Source organism: Leuciscus leuciscus (genome assembly GCF_965113295.1).
Source record: "Leuciscus leuciscus genome assembly, chromosome: 6".
Classification (NCBI taxonomy): Eukaryota; Metazoa; Chordata; class Actinopteri; order Cypriniformes; family Leuciscidae; genus Leuciscus; species Leuciscus leuciscus.
In genome coordinates, this window is record NC_138730.1 from 4,070,578 (window position 1) to 4,089,857 (window position 19,280).

Below are 19,280 nucleotides of genomic sequence, written 5' to 3' on the forward strand. Positions count from 1 at the left end.
AATCTGGCAACCCGTGTGAGCGTCAAGTCTGGGGAGGAGGAGGTGGGGAAACCACCAGTACCCATTTCAACCACTAGCTGTCAATATTACGCACTGCACCTTTAAGTGAAGTGACGTATGAAAGATCAGCCTCTGAGAAAACTACGTTCTCGCATGTGGAAATGGTGTTGGTCAGTTTATGACTTTACTCTGATAAAGGAAAACAGGTTAACACGTTTAAATGACCACACGCATTGTCAGCTTATTAAGCATTACGGGGTTAAGAATGTGCATGTAAAAGTGCCTAAAATTTTAAAATGAAAAAACTGTGGTTTTCATTTAAGAAGAAATAAATCCAAATGACTGGAACAGAGCTCCTAGTTGAACACTTTGAACACTTCACTCCATACTTGAAATGGCTGACACACAGGCTCTTATTTGTTCTGTTTCTCTTTCCTTCTCTTTTTCTCTCTCTCTCTCTCTGTGTGTGTTGTTCCTAATCTCCCGTCTTTGTGTTTGATAAAAAAAAAGCGTCAAAAAAGAGAGAGGACTTGCAGGGCCTATACAAAGGTATATACGGACCCCCTCCCAGAACTCCCTTCACCTGCTCTTCTGCATGCAGCGCGTGTGTGTGTGTGTGTGTGTGTGTGTGTCTGAAACCCACATGTCCTGCTGGCCTGTGTGAGTCTGTCTGCTGAGGATGAAGTGTGGCTCTTGTCTTTCTGTCCTGCTTTGTGTTGCTTTCCCATCCTCCTCCTCCTCACCGCTTTTCTTCCCTAACTCCACACTCTTGTTTTGTGTCTGAGTAATGGACATCCCACAGTCATAATCGCTCTGGTCTGTCAGCTGATATTGTGATCAAAGTGCATATTCCTCAAGTCCACTTCTTCACCAGCTGATATGTGAGCGTTTCACTCTGCCACCTTCTCCCCCTGCATTTCTGTCTTATCTTGTATGCACATCTCTGTAGTGTTGTCATGAATGACATGTTTCAGTCAGTTATTCAAAGCTGCACCTGTCAAAGAACAATGGCATATCACACACTGTACATAGATAGAAATGTACAACCCCTTTTTTATTAATGTTTTTTTCTTTCCTGTTGATATTTCCTTTTGAAACAGAAAGTTGGACTGGGTTGATAGTTGATTTAAAACAAAAACAAAAAAACAATTTAGTTTATCGACTCACATTGACTATGATTTTCTGCAATTAGAACATTGTATTGAACTAAACGATGGACACACCTCTGAGTTGTGCTGTTCGATTCTTGAACGAATTGTTATTTTAAGCGGTTGCATGAGCCAATGAGGATGTCCAGACGAGTTATTGGAAAAATAGAAATAAAAATGGTTCGAAATGAAAAAAATTAATAAAATGAGCCGGTTCTGACTGGAAGTTTTCCGAGGTCAACAGTTAGGACCAGCTCACTCTGCCTGTAGGTTTGATTCGTTTATTTCTGGACATTAGGGCTGGGCATTGACACACATTACAAGATTCAGTTCGATTTTGATTCAAGATTTGCTGCTGTAACTAGTAGTAAAGAGGAAGAGATGATTGGTTCACGAGTCGCTTGAACTATGGCATTACAGTGATCCGTCACTCTACATTAAAGACCAACAAAACAAAACTTACTTGAAATTTGCAATGAAATTGAGAGACTTTGAAAGCTGGGACTTTGTTTAATATCAAAAAGTAACAAAGCACAAAGCTTATTGCGATTTATGGGATGGGAGGTGCAACAAAGTTTTTTTCATTCATCTACTAAAAACAGCACTAACTAAAATATTGATTCTTGGGATTTAATAATGTATATCGGTTCATCAAAATGAGAATCAGAAATGTATATTTTTAACCCAGCCCTACTGGACCTGCTCATTGGCTCATTCGGTGCCTCAGAAATTGCTAGTAAATTTCACGAATAATTACAACACATTGATTTAAACATCCCAGACAGCAACAAGATGTCGGCCCAGATCCGGGCCACGTCTGGCGCTTGTAGATTCAGCATGTACCAGACGTGGGCCGGATCTGGGCCGACACTATGTTGCTGTCTGGGATGATACTTTGAAGTAGAAAGACTGAAATAGTATTTTCTTGTGAAAACGCAGTAAGAAAGCGATCTCTGTTTTCCATACACTAAGGCTGCGTTTGCACTTGGCACTAAGATTGCAGTAGCCGCGTTTCCACTGTCGGGCCAGTGCGGGCCTGGGCCCGTATTCATAAAGAATCTTAATGCAAAGAGTAGCTCCTAGTGACAAAATTCTAAGAAAATTCTTAGAAATGTGGGCGTTTACTCTTAAAATTAAAGAAAAAATCCTAGTAAAGAAAAGAGTAATTCAGAAAGCATCTTAACCCTTAAAAGAGGTCTTAAGGTCAAAATTGTTAGGAGCACGGACGAGGACTTTTAAGAGGCTTAAGAGTTTCTTTAGCAGAGGAGAACATGGCAGAAAGACGAAGAGGGAGAAGAAATGTGTTGCAGACAATGAATAACAGTGAGTTAATAAGACGCTATAGATTAGATCGTGCAGGGATCATGTTTGTGGCTGATCTTATTAGAGACGCGCTTATATCTCCGACACAGCGCATATGCCATAGCGCCAGAAATGAAAGTAATCACTACATTACGATATTTGGCAACTGGGAAAATTCCATGTTTGATACATTAAAACCAACATTCAAACCACCACTTAAATAGACATGCCAGCAATCAGTGTAATTGGAAAGAGTGGAACAATTTGTATCATTCTAAGCCAATCAAATACCTTATAGGAAATTAACAGCATGGTAAATTAAAAAAAAAGGATTTATATACACATATATAATGTGTGTGTGTGTGACAACGGTCAAATAGGAAAAATTACGCATGTAATTTCAAAGTGAAGGCTTAGAATAGACCCTATACTTAAAATCACTTTTCTTTTTTTTCCTTCTTGGACAACCAACCAATCACAGTCTTCAAAAGACTGCATCATACATAGCAACGGGGTCAGCCCCGCCTCCTTACTAAGATGAAAGTTTTTGTCTTTTCCTTACTCAGAGTTGCTCTCAGATCGGTCCCGAAACGCTTTTAAGCTAAGACTCCTACGTAAAAGTTTTTAAGCTAAATTAAGAGTTTTCTTAGAGGATTCTTAGAATCTTTATGAATACGGGCCCTGGTCTTTAAACGGGCCGTGCCGGGCTAATAGCACCGGGCCTGCGTTTCCACTGTCGGGCCAGAAGCTCCACAGCGCTTCACTAAAACACGCCCGTAACACGCCTCTCTGGAACAATGTCACACTAACCCATTCACCAACAAATGGAAGTTTTATCAGAAAACTAATCAGAAATCACTGGAAACAGCGTTGAAAACAAACATGATAAAAGCGGCCGTTTGCTGGAATTTTTGTTGTTTACTTGAATATTTAAAACCCAAGCATCGATGTTTTACCACAGGTTTACAATAAAAAGTGATACATTGATCATAATGAATTAATTTATGTCAAAATTGCACATTATAGTCACTCAGAAATTAATTACCGTTAGGTCTATTTCACAAAAGAAAGAGGACACACTTACTTCTTCAGTCGCGTCTGTTACTGTTTATCTGGTAGTTACAGGACATATTTACATCACATTTAGAAAGAATGATAATTTCTACAAATATATGCCACCAAAAATACGACCTGAGGAGCTTTAGCACTCTCTCGACTCCCATACAGATATTTTCAGTCAGAAAATATATGACTGACTGATATTTTCAGTCAGAAGGTATAAAGAGACGAGACGTAGGCGACTGACAGATAAAATAAAAACATGACTGTGATAGCCTTTATGATTGGTCTGATTTCTTCAAGCGTTCACTGTTCCCTTTCGTAAAGGGAACTCCCGCTGCATCGATACTCGATACTTTGGGGAATGCCTTCGGCATGAAGCGTCTGAAGTCAACTATGGAACTATTCCAATCTTGATTGGTGCAACGTCACCCGTGACGTCGCATGTGACGGTGATCCGGAAGCTACAAAAGGGTCACAGGAACCAGGAAATGTTAGCTTCTGGTCTTCAGCAAGCGCTCTATGTCATCTTGTCTGTTCTATTTGGTGTTGTCTGTCCCGTGAAAAGAGTATTATTTATGGTGAATAAAAGAGAAGCTATTCAGGCAGTGTGCGTCCCCTTGCCCACGTTATTTAAGCGAGGGTGACACACACTCGCTTTGTGTAGTTTGTCTGGGAGTGGAGCATGCACGGGCGGTGCTCGAGGGCGCTGTCTGTGCAAACTGTTTTCAATGAAAAAGCTCCGCTCCCGTTTGAGCTTGTTCGATCAATTAGATCAGGCTCGCGTTTCCAGTGCATCAGGTCCCGCGTCTGTTGAGGCAGCGCGCCGCTTGTATGCATAGGGTTCGCACGTGGGGCTGGCATATGATACTGAGACGGTTGCGACCCTTTCTCAGTGTTTATTAACCAGCTCCACTGGTCTCGCGCACGGTTCGGAAGCCCGCGCTGCGGCTTCTTCCGACCGTGTTAAAGACAGAGCGTTTGATTCGATCAAATAGATCAGGCTCGCGTTTCCAGTGCATCAGGTCCCGCGTCTGTTGAGGCAGCGCGCTACTTGTATGCATGGGATTCGCACGTGGGGCTGGCATATAATACTGAGACGGTTGCGACCCTTTCTCGGTGTTTATTAACCAGCTCCACTGGTCTCGCGCACGGTTCGGAAGCCCGCGCTGCGGCTTCTTCCGACCGTGTTAAAGACACAGCGTTTGATTTATCTGGCTCCGAGGAGTTAGATATTATTTATCAACACTGAATCACGTGGATATGGGGATTCGCCACCCCATATTCCCGTTAGTGAGGAGTTGCTGGAGGTTGTAATCTGGGCAGTGGTTAAATTAAATGTTAAATGGCCATATAATAAGCAGGAAGCGACTAAGAAAAATAAAATGAATGAGCGCTTCCTGCAGACCCAGTCACAATCTTCGTGTCAGAGCCTTCCCTTTTTTCACTGATCTCCATACTGAGGTATCGAGATCGTGGAAAAATCCATTTTCATCTCAATTATTTCCCCCCCATGTATATATTTACTCATCCATTAGGGAATCTAATGAAAATGGTTATGAGGTGATGGCTCGGGTTGAGGAATATTTTGCGAAATATTTTCTCCCCGACATTGCGTCACCCCTGATAGCTCAGATACTTCCCTCCAAATCTCGTACATCGAATTTGTTAGGGAAAGCATATATGGCGGTGGGTCGAGCCGGTGCATGCCCACACACAATGGGGTTATTACAGGCATATCTGGCTGACCTCCTCAAGCAGGTGGATGATAACTGGGAGGTCTCACTCAATGGTATTACTGAATTTCATAGAGTAGCTGACTTATCTCTCCGTATTATTAAAGAGACGGTCCGTGCTATTGGCCGTTCTATGGCAGCACTAGTCGTCTCAGAGAGACATTTATGGCTTAATCGCTTGTGGATCGGGGAGAAAGACAGGGCTTTCCTTCTCGATGCTCCCCTTTCACCTTCCGGCCTCTTTGGCGACGCGGCAAGATCCGTTGTCGAGAGGCTTCAGGAGGCAGAGCGACAATCAGCTATCCCCAGTTGTCAGTCCAGGTCTCATGGGGTTGCTGCCAGGGGGCAGCCTCATGGGACAGCCGCCAGCTCCTCATATTTTGAGAAGGTTTCCTCTCGTGCCCCCCCGTATAAGGCTTGGGGCCAGAAGAAACATTCTCGCACGAAGCACTCCATACCGAAGACAGGTCTGAGGACTGTCTCTCGGGCTAAGATGGCTTCAACTAAGAGGTCTTGTCGTAACACGCAGACCCTTATGGGCATTCCCCCAGGAGAGCGAGTACAGGAGTCTCGCCCCCTTATGCAGCCCTTAGGAAATCGATGTTTGCTTCCTGCCGCCGATGGCGCTTCGGGACACATCGGCTTCCAGCGAACACAAATCGCAGTATCTGCCCGATGACGTTGCGGCCCTGTCGAGTTCGCCGCCTCTCAGGAGGTCTGTAGAGAGCATATTTCGGTTAGTTCCTGCCAGTTAGCTGCTTCAGGTCACCGAAGCCATTTGGAAATTTATAGCCGAGGCCAGTCTCGAGGGACTGGTCCCCATAATGGCATATTTAGACACCCCGAGGGGTCTTCAAAATATATCCTAGGGGGTCCTGCTTACAGTGGAGCTAATATACAAATATTATCTACTAAGGGTGGTTCACATGTCGGCCAGCCCCGAGCAGGGTCGGTTCTTGGAACAGGAAGTCTAGTCCCTCTTAACACAGGAAACCTCAAAGTGGGCTCTTCCTAAAAGAAAAAGAGAAAAAATGGTTACGGGAGCCTGGGTTCTACAGCTGGCACTTCATAGTTCCTATGAGGGGGGGAGTTAGGCCTTATTTTGGATCTCATGGTACTGGATCAACCTCCGAGGGGGTTCAGATTCAAGTTACCGACTGTCAGTCAGACCAGCTCCGAGGACTGGTCTGTCTTGATAGATCCACAAGCTCCTTAACTCCTCTTTCCCTTCTAACCCTATCACAGGAAGTTTCCGAGATCCGCTTTTGGGGGGAAAAGCGCATCAGTTCTGGACTCTTCCAGTCGGCCTAGCCTTATCCCCTCGCACCTTCACTAAATGTATGGACACGGCCCTTGCTCCATTGAGACTTCAGGGGGTCCGTATCTTATAGATGACTGGCTCATTTTGGCTCAGTCGAAAAGAACTAGCAATTCAACATCGAGATGTTGTTTTGCGTCATCTGAGGTGTGTGGGGTTGAGACTCAATGTGAAGGAAAGTTCCTTAACTCCTCTTCAGAGGACTACGTCCCTGGGAGTAGAGTGGGACTTAGTCACGATGCGGGCACAATTGTCTCCTGCTCGTATAAATACTATCTTAAACACATTGAAGAGTATTAGGTTAGGCCAGGCTATCACTGTCAAACACTTTCAAGGAGTTTTGGGTCTTATGGCTGCAGCTTCCACGGTAGTACCCTTTGGTCTGCTCCATATGAGGGCCTTGCAGTGGTGGCTCAGGAACAAGGGTTTTTGTCCTCTGGGAAACCCTTTTCGTACGATCAGAGTTACGCGCAGATGCCTTCGTTCTCTTGTCGTATGGAAGAAACCATGGTTCCTGTCTCAGGGCCCGGTTTTGGGAGCACCATGTGAGAGAAAAACTCTGACCACGGATGCGTCCCTAACGGGCTGGGGTACGGTTATGGAGGGCCGTTACACCAGAGGTACTTGGAAAGACCATCATCTCACATTGCATATTAATCGCTTGGAGATGTTGGCCGTATTTTTGCCCTGAGGCACTTCCTTGTAGACCTCAGAGGCCATCATGTTCTTGTTAGGACAGACAATATGTCGGTGGTCTCTTATATCAACTGCCAAGGGAGGATTGAGATCTCGCCCTCTTTGTAGACTGGCGCATCAAATTCTTCTTTGGTCCCAGGACAAATTTCTCTCCATCAGATCTATTTATATTCCTGGGGTTGATAATATGGGAGCAGACATCCTGTCGAGGCAGGGGCTGAGGCCCGGGGAATGGCGGCTCCACCCTGAAGTGGTTGAGCTTATATGGAGAGAGTTTGGCCGGGCGGAGGTTGACCTGTTTCGCTTATCATGAGAACTCTCATTGCCCGCTCTGGTACTCTCTCTCACATCCAGCTCCTTTGGGCTTGGATGCCATGGTACAGATGTGGCCGAGGTCACATCTGTACACTTTTCCCCCGATCGCTCTGCTCCCTGGGGTTCTAGAAAGGGTCAGGAGGTACGGAGTGAGACTACTCCTTGTAGCTCCGTACTGGCAGGCCCGAATTTGGTTTTCGGACCTTATTAGTCTCTTGGAGAGTTCTCCATGGAAAATTCCTATTAGGAGAGATCTTCTGTCTCAGGCTGATGGTACATTATTTCATCCCCGACCAGAGTAATGGAGACTATGGGTCTGGCCCCTGAGGGGGTCCCACCCATAATTAGGTTGCCCTTTCCACCGAGGTGGTCAGGACATCCATACTAGAACCCCACTCTACTAGGAACTAAACAATTAAGTTAGGGAGGGCATTGAACCCAGTTTATTACTGCCCACTGGCTTCAGTACTGGTGTTCCATCCCGCTCTCTAACGGGATCTCCTGTTCATGCTTAGGGCCTCTGTGGCGGCCTCAGTGCCCTCCGCAAGCCTCTAAGGGTGTTCTCGAAAGGACGTTCCCACTGAAACTCCATGTTCCTGTAGATTGGAGGATGAATCCTTTTCATCCAGCCTATTGGCATCAGGCTGATGGGTTATCCCTGGCACCCATCATGTCCTGTGGGTGAGGTATACGAATATATATTTGAGATATATAAGTATATATAGGAGAATCTATTGAGTCTGCTTCCTGCTCGTCTTACTCCCTGGAAGAGTGGTGGTGCTGCCCCCTCTTACTTGCTAGCGTGGGAGCCACTCAACGTTATTTTTGCCCGGTACTGAGGTACCTGTAGGCAATGTTAAGATTCTTCGGGTATTCCATCCTCCATCGCATGTGTCGGATGGTCAAGGTCGTAGCCTTTGAGGTTCCTACATTAGGCCTTAGGCTGAGAGGAGTCAGTCCATCTAGTTATGCATCAAGGGTTAGGAGCTATTCCCTTTATTAAGAGTACAGTTGGTTATCTAAAACAACTTATATTTGAAGTACAAGGTGCGCTTTTGCCTTCACCTCTCATCTAATATTTTCTACGGTCTGGGGCTCCCATCCATGAGGTCAGTCGAGCCTCCGGCTCCAGACCTCCCCTTCTTGCACCAAATCTTATGACAAGCTAGTTTGGATCTGCCCTCTACTCATTCTATCGTCCGTGAGTGTGCCAGATGCTTTACACCAGGGCGTTTTCTCTCAGTGTGGCGGCGTGGGTATTCGTTCCCCAAAGTATCGAGTATCGATGCAGCGGGAGTTCCCTTTACGAAAGGGAACGTCTCGGGTTACGTATGTAACCCTCGTTCCCTGAGTAGGGAACGAGACGCTGCATCCCTCGGCCACACTTTTCGCGCCCCTGAGAACGACTTGCTTTGACCAATTAGAAGCTAACATTTCCTGGTTCCTGTGACCCTTTTGTAGCTTCCGGATCACCGTCACATGCGACGTCACGGGTGACGTTGCACCAATCAAGATTGGAATAGTTCCATAGTTGACTTCAGACGCTTCATGCCGAAGGCATTCCCCAAAGTATCGAGTATCGATGCAGCGTCTCGTTCCCTACTCAGGGAACGAGGGTTACATACGTAACCCGAGACGTTTTTTTACTATGCGTATCTTCAAGCGTTTACTATGTTTACTATGGTAATGGTTAGCGCGCATAGTCTTTTGCATCACAAACACAAGGCATTCAAACATGAACGCGAGTTAAATCATTTAAAAAGTCTTTAATGCTGACAGAATCATCCGGCGCTGCCGTCTCCCGACTCAGGTGAACTCCGCCTCTGTTCGTAACCACTCCTCCCACTTTGGCCCAAGGTATTCGACGGGCCAGAAATCCTGGCCGTTGGCCCTGAGTAAGCCCCGATCAAGCCCGGGAAGTGACAGTGGAAACGCGACTGGCCCTGGCACGCACTAGCACGGCCCGGCCCGGCCTGACAGTGGAAACGCGGCTAATGACTGTGATCCGATCAAGCAGATTGGGATCATCAGCCAATCAGGACACGGCACATTTATGCTTGTCAACATCAAGTAGCTTCTGTATCTGGAAAGCTGATCAGATCTCTGTGTCCCCGTGCATTATTTAAAATAAGTTAAAAAGAAAATGGCCCAGTGTAAAGTCGTGGGGTTTCTTTTAAAGATTATTTTCAGTCACGGAGCTGCACTTTGAAATTCTCGTAAATGAGGAAGTGGAGTTTGCAAAATAACAATACATTTTAAAGATGCTGTGATTGAAACACTAAAAAGGGACATTTGGCTCCGCTCCCGATTGTCTCGCAAGAGCGATGGCTAGATTGTGTTAACATTACAATCCGCCCTCGTCTACCTCTGTACCAGGACACACAGATCTGATCACAAACGCATTTACACGTGTCTTTTCAGTGTGTGTATGTGGACAACATCCGGAAACGGGTTGCATGTTAATGCCAAGTTTAAACGAGCCCAATGATTTTAGAGGTTGAAAATCCTTCACGAACTGAACTGTGGAGAGATCTTTCTCACTGTTATTTCTGTGTGTCTCTTGATAATGGCGGATGCCTTCATATTCAGCAGAGCTTCATCTCTGAAAGAAACGCCACAGCCCACAAGGGCACTCGCACTTCAGACAGCCCACACACACACACACACACACACAGTTCTCCATCAGTCGCTGTCCGTCATAACTTGACAACCAGCTAGAAGAGGCTGTGAACACCTCTTGTGGTTTAGCAGATGCTGTTGACTTACTGTAGACTAATTACAGGAGTCGTCACTGCCGTGATCATGGGGTTAGTGTGCTACAGTTACTCCATGTCATTCAAGAGCTCTGTGGTAATGAGATCCTCTCACAGTCTGAACAGGTAACAGCTCACCCCGTCTGGGAAAGGCCTTTAGAAGTGAAGTTAAAGGTGAAGTATGTAGTTCTGCGAAACTAGTGGAATATGTTGCAAACTCAAACATCCCAGTCACAGCTCTTACGGTGCTTGTGAAGGCATGTCTCAACGTTTAAAAATAGGCTACTTTCAATAACGGGTCCAACATTTTAGGAATACTTTTAGCTGTGTTGCTACGTGTCACGAGTAATTGAGTAGCTAACAGTGGGTCTAAAGCGAACGCAAGCGTCTCGTTTATAATAAACCCATCCGATAGATCTGCACTGGATGCATTTTTTGACATGACGCGCCGCAACTGTTGAGTTAACATTAGAAACTGGTACATTTGTCTTTCTGAAAGGATGCATGATGATGGTGTAGTATTGAAGCATCCACTGTAGTTCATAGCTTCGCATTTCCCTGTTCACTTTGATCGGTTTAATCTTTGATCTAAATACAGTGAATTTTGTAACCGAAGCTGAATGTCTTTTCCCATTGGTCTAAACACCATGTGGCTCCGCCCACTAGTGTAGCCATGCCTCTAAACTCACGCTATTGGTTGAGCTGGACTGCGATTGACGGATCATGAATGACATACTTAGTCAATGAATTATAAACTAAAAGAATTTATTTTAACATAACATATCTTACATACTTCACCTTTGAAATTGTAAATAATTTTGTTAAATGATCAATTTTACACTTTTTAAATGTATGTTTTGTATCATTTACGTTTAGCAACATAACATTTTAAAACTGTAAGAAACTTTTTTATATTTTTAATTTTTAATTTTAAAAGATAATTATTTATTTTGTTTGTAAAACATTCTTACATAAATGAGGGCTTTGAATTCTTTTGAAATCTACACATAAATCAGTTTTGTGTGTTATAAACGTATATGTTTTGGCACCCACGATAAAAACAGAGCTTTGATCATGAAACTAAGCATTAAATATCATCTTACTGAGACATATTATTGGCAGATATAGTGACGACTGATATTTATATCCGTTTAATGTAAGTATCTGTTATACTGTTATAAAGATCTTGTTGATTTACACTACAAGCTTCAGAATTTCATTTACTTTTTGCCATATACATTTTAGCATCTGCACCAAATTGCACTTTTTTTTTTTTTTTTTTTTTTTTGGCCTCAAATTATTATATTTTTCCTCTATATTGTAGCTATATCATACTAAATAGACCACACAAGTTACAAATATGATACTAAACATACAACACAATTTGTCTGACTGTGATTTAATGTGTCAGACGCTAAACCCGGAGGCACTGCAGTGTTGTTAGTCAGCTTGGGATTCTTTAATTGAATTGCATACTAATGATTTTTCTTTGATGCAAATGAGAACATCCCGTTTTCTGGAGTCTTTCCTATAATCTGCAAGCCACTTCCCGTCTGATCATGTTTTAACTGTGCAGGAAGATGTTTAGTGACAGCATTGCAGTCAGAGATGCATTATTGATCCCTAACAGGAAATGAATATGACAATCAAGTCGATGATGTAGCAGTGGAGACTAGACTAGAGTTGGATAAGAATGTTATTTTGGAAGCTCAACATGTGTTCACAGTCCCGGTGATCTCGAATGAAAGCTGACATAAACACACACAACACATTAACTGTTGAGCCGTGAAGTCACACAGCATACTACTTTCCAGAAAGTGTTTCATTTCCCATTACAGTTGTTGCGTGTTTCATTTGCTTCTGCTCTTCCCAGCATATTCCTTCTTTTTTTTTTCAGTGAAAGTGTTGGAAAAATATCAACTGCTTGTCATTTCCCTTGTTTCCATGGTTACAGGCCATCGTGGACACGGTTGACAACCTCCTGAGGCCAGAAGCTCTTAAATCCTGGAAGGACATGAATTCCACAGAGCAAACGCATGCGGCCACTATGTTACTGGATACCCTGGAGGAAGGAGCCTTTGTCCTCGCAGACAACCTGATCGAGCCCGCCGTCGTCAGAGTGCCCGCCGAGAACATCGGTGAGTCTTTCTGTCTAACTGATGAAGTTTCCATGTGAGCCGCCTGTCACCGCTGACACTGAACGACTAATAGAGTCATGACGGCTCATTATGAAAACCAAAGCTGAAGGAAGTAGAATTAGCAGGAATGCTTGAACGGGGTAAAGGTTTGTTCAGCTACTGGTGCCAAACAACTCAAAGTTCTAAACATTCTAAACAATTCTAAACAAAGTTTCTAAACATTCTAAAACCAACTGCCAAGTGACACGGTACAAAGTTTTGTACGGGAAACTAGTGCTGCCAAAGATTTCATATGCCTTTGTGCTCATATAAGAGAATACAGCATCGTTCTTAAGACGGACTCATGTTTAAAGGGGTGGTATAATGCCCTTTTCACAAGATGTAAAATAGGTCTCTGATGTCCCCAGAGTGTGTGTGTGAAGCTTTAGCTCAAAATACCCCACAGATATTTGTATATAGCATGTTAAAATTGTCACTTTTTGAGGGTGAGCAAAAACGCACCGTTTTGTGTCTGTCCCTTTAAATGCAAATGAGCTGCTGCTCCCGGCACAGGGGGCGGAGCTTCAAGAGCTTGTGTCCTTTTACCTCACACACACATGCACTGAAAATTTCAAACACTTTTAGCCTTTTATGTTCAAACTAGGGGTGACCCCGAATAGTCGAAGATTCGATGCTTCGATAGAAGGAACCTGATTCGACTACCGATCTCACGGTCGAATCTTCGCAGAGGTGTTATGAAACGAGGATCATGCCACTTTGGCTATGAGGGCACTCAATGTCTGATTTCACATAGAACTAGCTTTTATGTCAATACGTTAATATTCAGCCTATTATGATAATGCTGTAGGCCTATATAAAAATGTAAAAAGAAAGAAGCTTTTAATAAATATTTTTTAACGTGCGTGAATAAATCCAAACACCCCGAGACAGATTTAAGTTTCACTTTCAATCCGTGACCGACAGAGGAGCGTCTTCGCGGCAAGGATTTAAATCTTTAACAATGTCTGGGATAAGAAAATCTAAAGTGTGGATGTACACCATCAGAAAGGATATTCTCCAAGGCTGGATTTAGCATCAGGAAAACCATGATCGCACTTCTGCCGGCCAACGCTAACATGTTTCACGCATAGACTGGTTTTCGCGTTATTATTTTATGTTAACATGTTTCACGCATAGACTGGGTTTCACGGAATGTATTTTATCCGCGCGCACAATTTGAAAAGACTCCAACGGACAGACAGAGTGAAAGACGTTCAGGATTTGTTCTCTCGATCAGGTACAAGTGATTTCAAAACTTTTCAGCCGGTTCTAATTTTATTTTTGGAAAAGACTGCCTCTCCAGTTTAGCATTTATTGTTATTTCTGCAGTTAAAAAGACAAAGTAGAAAATTCTGGCTACTATCGTTATTTTAATCATTTCTTTATTTTTATTTTATTTATTAATCTGTCAGGGTTATCTAATCTAACTATTTGTGGCTTGTGTTTTGAATATTCCCCTGCACTTTAGGCATTTTGCACACATTTGCTCCTCATCCTGTGACTTGATTCTGATTTATTTCGTTTTGTATTTTTATTTATTAGTAAGGTAGCCTATATTCTGTTCTAATTTAATTTTGTAAATTAATTGTTTATTTTTTCGGTGCATCGATGTTGTGCTGTAGGCTGGCCTGCTCGCACAGGTAATTTAGCCGATTTAATTTGATTTGCATGTGAAATGCAAATCTGCAGTGTGGCCTTTCTGGAGTTATTTATGTTATTTCTTAGTTTTATTGATCAAAAATGTTTTTATACATTTTCTTCTGATATCTTTGTGTGATTTTCTGTACATCGCGGCTTTGAAACGTTAAAGCCCCGCCCACAGCCCCACCCCCATACACATGATTCGACTATTAGTCGACTATAGGCAAGACATGACGATTCTGATTCGACTATGAAAATCCATAGTCGGGGACAGCCCTAGTTCAAACTGGAGTCCAAAGATGGAGAGACTCAAGAAGAAGTGACAACATGTAGACAACATTTCTGAATGGTTAGTTGGTGAATTTATGAATTTATGCAGCTTATGTGAAGTTATCTTCTAGTCATTGATTAGCATATTCTTTCATGATAATCTATAAATCGTGTTCAGGGGGCAGGGTTTATGTAAATTTTAGGGTTGGTGATGTCACTAACCCGGGAGGAATGTGGTGTAGTCTCTACCAGCCGTTTGTTGTAGTCCTTAAAAAGTGATTTCTTTAAAAGAAAATATCTCCCTTTGCTTTGAACTTTGAGCGTCGTAACTTTGCAGATGTTGTTTATACTCAAACAGCAACATTACACACTGACTAAAGTTAGAAAAGTGAAAAGTGAGTTTCTTCCGGGAACAAACACGTCACAATATTCCTCATTATAATAATTAATGCGCAGAATAAAGGGGCGTGGCCTGGTTGAGTTAGTTAGTAGTGTGTTAAACTGGTGGTTATGGTGAGGGGCGGGACATTTCCCAAACACACTCGAAGCGCTCAACCAATCACAACACCAGCCGACCAATCAGAGCACAGTGTGCTTTTCAGAAGGAGGGGCTTCATAGAGACAGGAACTAAACAGAGCGTTACTGACAGACTGGGAAGAGAGGAGCTGCAACAATGGAGAATATGAGGGAAATAATCAACATTCAAAACATCTTGAAAATAGGGCTGGGCGATATGGCTGAAAACTGTATCACGATATAAGTGTTTCATATCGGTCGATATCGATAATTATTGAATTTTTTTATAACATATTTAAAATAAGGACCAGTCCAGGAGACAAATATATTACATTTAAAGATTTTTTATTTTAAATTTAACCTACCTCTGATTATAATCCCATCAGTTAAAAAGGCAGAAATGTCAACACGACCATGGAAAACTCAAAAGTCTAAAATCACAATGAACACTTAACAATTATCTCTTAACATTAAGGTGCAAAATTAAAGAATACGTAAGAAATGCTTTATAAAGGGGTGGGCGATATGGCAAAAATATAATATTACGATTTCTTTCTATAAATTATATAAATCTATTTCTTTCTATTTTCTATAAATTATACATTGATACTTATTAAAGCTATTAATAAAGTTATTAGTCAAGAGCAGTGAGTGATTTTCTCTTTACATTTTGTTGTTTTATTAACATTAAAGGGATAGTTCTCCTAAAAATTCTAATTTTCATAATTTACTCTCTCACGTTGTTTTAAACTCGAATAAGTTTCTTTCTTCTGTTGAAAATAAAAGTTATTTGGAAGAATGTGGGTAACCAAACAGTTGATGTACCCCAGTGACTTCCATAGTATATTTTTCCTCCTATGGAAGTCAATGGGGACCAGCTACTGTTTGGATACCCACATTCTTCAAAATATTAATATTAGAAAATATTAGAAGGCAATTAATACAGGTTTGGAACAACATTAGAGTGCGTAAATAATGAGATAATTTTTATTTTTGGGTGAACTATCCCTTTAAGGACAAGCGGCAGCGTGTTTACTATTACTACTGTCTCTTTAAGAGCTGCGCGCGACGCGTCTATTATACACGCATTTGACAAGCAGATTTTCTCTCAATTTTCTCAAGTTTGCTTTCACTTTAGACATATCCGACTAGTTTATGTAAACCTTGTGTGTATAACAGTATTAGCAAAATAAGACTCGAAAGATAACTTAGTATTCAGGCGCTGGTAGACAGGCTTTTAGTGCATGTGAGCTTCACATGTATGCGCTGAGAAACTAGCTAGAACAGCGCATAAGCACGCGAATAACAGAAAAACTGACGACGGTCTTGCATAATCTGCAGACGACATTGGTCTGACTACGGTCAGACTTTAAGTCAGGCGAGCTGACTTTTTCTGTTTTATCTAGTTACTAGAGAGTGAGTGCCTTTGTTCATGCAATCAAACTTGCTTTGCTGGTTTCTTCCAACGAAAAAAATAAATAAATAATTATCGAACGTTTTATCGAACGCATTTTTTATTGATATTGATTACGTGTCTATCGCGATACATATCGTTATCGTTTTATCGCCCAGCCCTACTTGAAAATCGGCATAATAGGCTATTTTTAACTTACTGTGCCTGTGTTTGGATGTAGAGATCAGTCTTTCTTTTCTTTCAAGTTCTTATTTTATGAAACTTCAAACGTTTAAGTCTTGTGTGGTATAAATGCCAGTCCAGTTGAGTTGAGCTGTTTGTCCATCACTTTGAAGCTCACAACAAAGGCTGTCAAATGAAATTGTTTTATTTTGAACATTCACCAAATTTAAGATAAAAGTGCACATTCAAATGCAGAAGTTGACATATGGCAAACAGCTGAAGAAAAACATGTCTGTTATTATTTCAAATTATCCAATCATAGTCGGTGTCCGGATCGGCTAAAGCTGAACAGTGAATGAACACTGGCATTAAGTTGTGTGCGGGTCAGAACGTGAACATCATGCTGTGAATGAAGCGCTCTGTTCAGTTGCATTGGCCTTAATCAGTGTTCAATTCAGTTAAAGAATCCCAAGCCGACTAATGCTTTTGGTTTTCAGCATCGCCATCTCAAAAGTCTATTGTTAAGTATTTAACAGCCTCAACCAGAACACATTTCAAGAACAAAACAAATGTGAATTGTTCATTAAATTGTGCAATGAATGAGCTTTTCCCCCTTACACATTAAAACACATCATGACTAACTAAAGTGCCAAAGACTTCATTGCAATAGTCTAAATTTCTTAAGTCTTAAATCATACATGAGGTACAAGGTTTCGGATCAACAAGATTTTTTATTTATTTTTTTAGACTTTTAATCAGTAAAAATGCTTTAAATTGATCAAGAGTGACAGTTTTTTTATAAGGTTGTATAATATTTTTATTTCTAATAAATGCTTTTTGTGATCTTGTTAATTGTGAAATGCTTTCTATTGTAATATTTAATCAAAGAATCCTACAAAATTAATTTTCTGCAATATATTGTGATAATGTTCAATCAAGTATTCGTAAAAAATATTTTATTTTGTAGTACAACTGTAAAATTACCTTACTAAAATGTATGTATTAATTTCATTTTCATTCTGACACTGAATACTGGAGTAATGATGCTGGAAACTCAGCTTTGATCACAGGAATAAATTACACTGCACTATATATTCACATAGAAAACAGTTATTTTAAATTGTAATAATATTTCACAATATTACTGTGTTTTTGATCAAATAAACACAGCCTTGAAAAGAGACTTCTGACTTCTGTTTGGTTTAATTAATCGACTGAAAAAGAGAAAATGTCGAAATATTGACCAAACTTGCAAGTGATTTTCATCAAAAGTAAATCTAGGACTAAAACAGCTTTAATGGTGAAAATGAGCACTGGAACTGGCCTGAGAGTTGAGGCTTAATCTCTTCATTTTATAATTGTATGAACTTTACTTTCAAATAAATGCATTTGTTCCCCTTAGTAATAAATACTATATTGTACCATGGTGCAGTTAGGGTTATATCTGTCATTGCACCCTCTTGTGGACTGTTGTGTTCACTGCTCTTCCTCTATAGCTGAAGCCATGCCTATGGAAATATCTTAATGTTAACTTTTCTGCGTGGTTGACAGCGCTGCTACAGTAGATGTGTGTGTCCTGCTCGGCTGCAGTGCGCTGAAACTGGCACATTTAGGTCCTCAGAAGTAAAGAAATATGTATAGAGAGCGGAAACATAATTAATTATTCAGGCATCTAGCATATTAGACCATATGCAAATCCAGCACACTGCAGCAGCAGAACGTCTTCAGTGTGTTTCATGGACCCTGTTCAGCGCTCTGAGCGTTTCCAGAGAAGTGTGTGTGTGTGTGTGTGTGTGTGTGTGTGTGTGTGTGTGTGTGTGTGTGTGTTCATCTATGAATCTAAACACACGTTTAAAGCACACATGTTTTGTTTCTGACTTTATCTGCGTGCTGTGCTGTTTTGTTTCTAATGAAGCTCTTGATTCTGTACATGTTTAGATCTTGCAGAGTCTTTTAGATGACGGTAACACACACTGCTTTTGCTACCACACACACACACACACATCCATCTCTACATATATCAGATTCCTGGGGAAGAAACCAAGCAATCCGACACAACGCTTAATTTAGACAAGCTTTCCCGGCAGATTGGGTCTGGGCTCAGGAAATGATTGTGCTGATTGATATTTACAGTCACAGATATGAGAATCTGCAGTGAATAATGCAGGAGTCTGACGGCTGTGCAAGAGTTCACTCCCAATCTCAGGTTTCTTCTGTCCGTCTGCGTTCAGGCTGGATGAAGAAACTGACCTTTCTGGAGTTTGAGAACCAAGGTTTAGCATTCTTCACTGTTCACAAGCTATGAAGATACACTTATACGCACGCAGTCTATGGCGTTTTATACAATACTGATGTTTCAAAGCAGCTTTACTGTGATAAACAGAGTTCAGTTCTGCTGTAAAGCAGCTCTGGAAGTTATATATGGTGACACAAGGGTCAAGCTCTACCGCGTTTGAAAATAACGCACCGCTTGTTAATAAAGGGCCAGTTCGCCCAGAAATAAAGATTCTGATTATTTATTCTCCCTCAAGTTGTTCCAAACCTGTATGAGTTTCTCTCTTCTGCTGAACACTAAAGAGGATATTTTAAAGAATGTCAGTAACCAGGCAGATCTCAGTGCTTTACATAGTAGGAACACATAAAAACTATGTTAGTTAATGGGGCCTGAGATGTGTTTTCTGTATTTTTTTTATTTTTGGATGAACTATTCCTTTAATAAATATTATTTTATTAATTATTAGCTTTCATCAACTCCCGAACTCCCTGCAGTTC

At 41.6% G+C, this 19,280-nt stretch overlaps 1 protein-coding gene across 3 annotated transcripts in view; it reads left to right on the plus strand.

Annotated features, from left to right (window-relative positions):
- Window positions 1–19,280, plus strand: part of adgrl2b.1 (adhesion G protein-coupled receptor L2b, tandem duplicate 1) — a 126,735-nt gene that overhangs the window by 54,782 nt on the left and 52,673 nt on the right. For all 3 annotated transcript variants that reach the window (XM_082174175.1, XM_082174176.1, XM_082174177.1), the window contains exon 8: window positions 12,282–12,465. In XM_082174175.1, coding sequence (XP_082030301.1) covers window positions 12,282–12,465 — 184 coding nt within the window. The remainder of the gene's footprint in view (window positions 1–12,281; window positions 12,466–19,280) is intronic.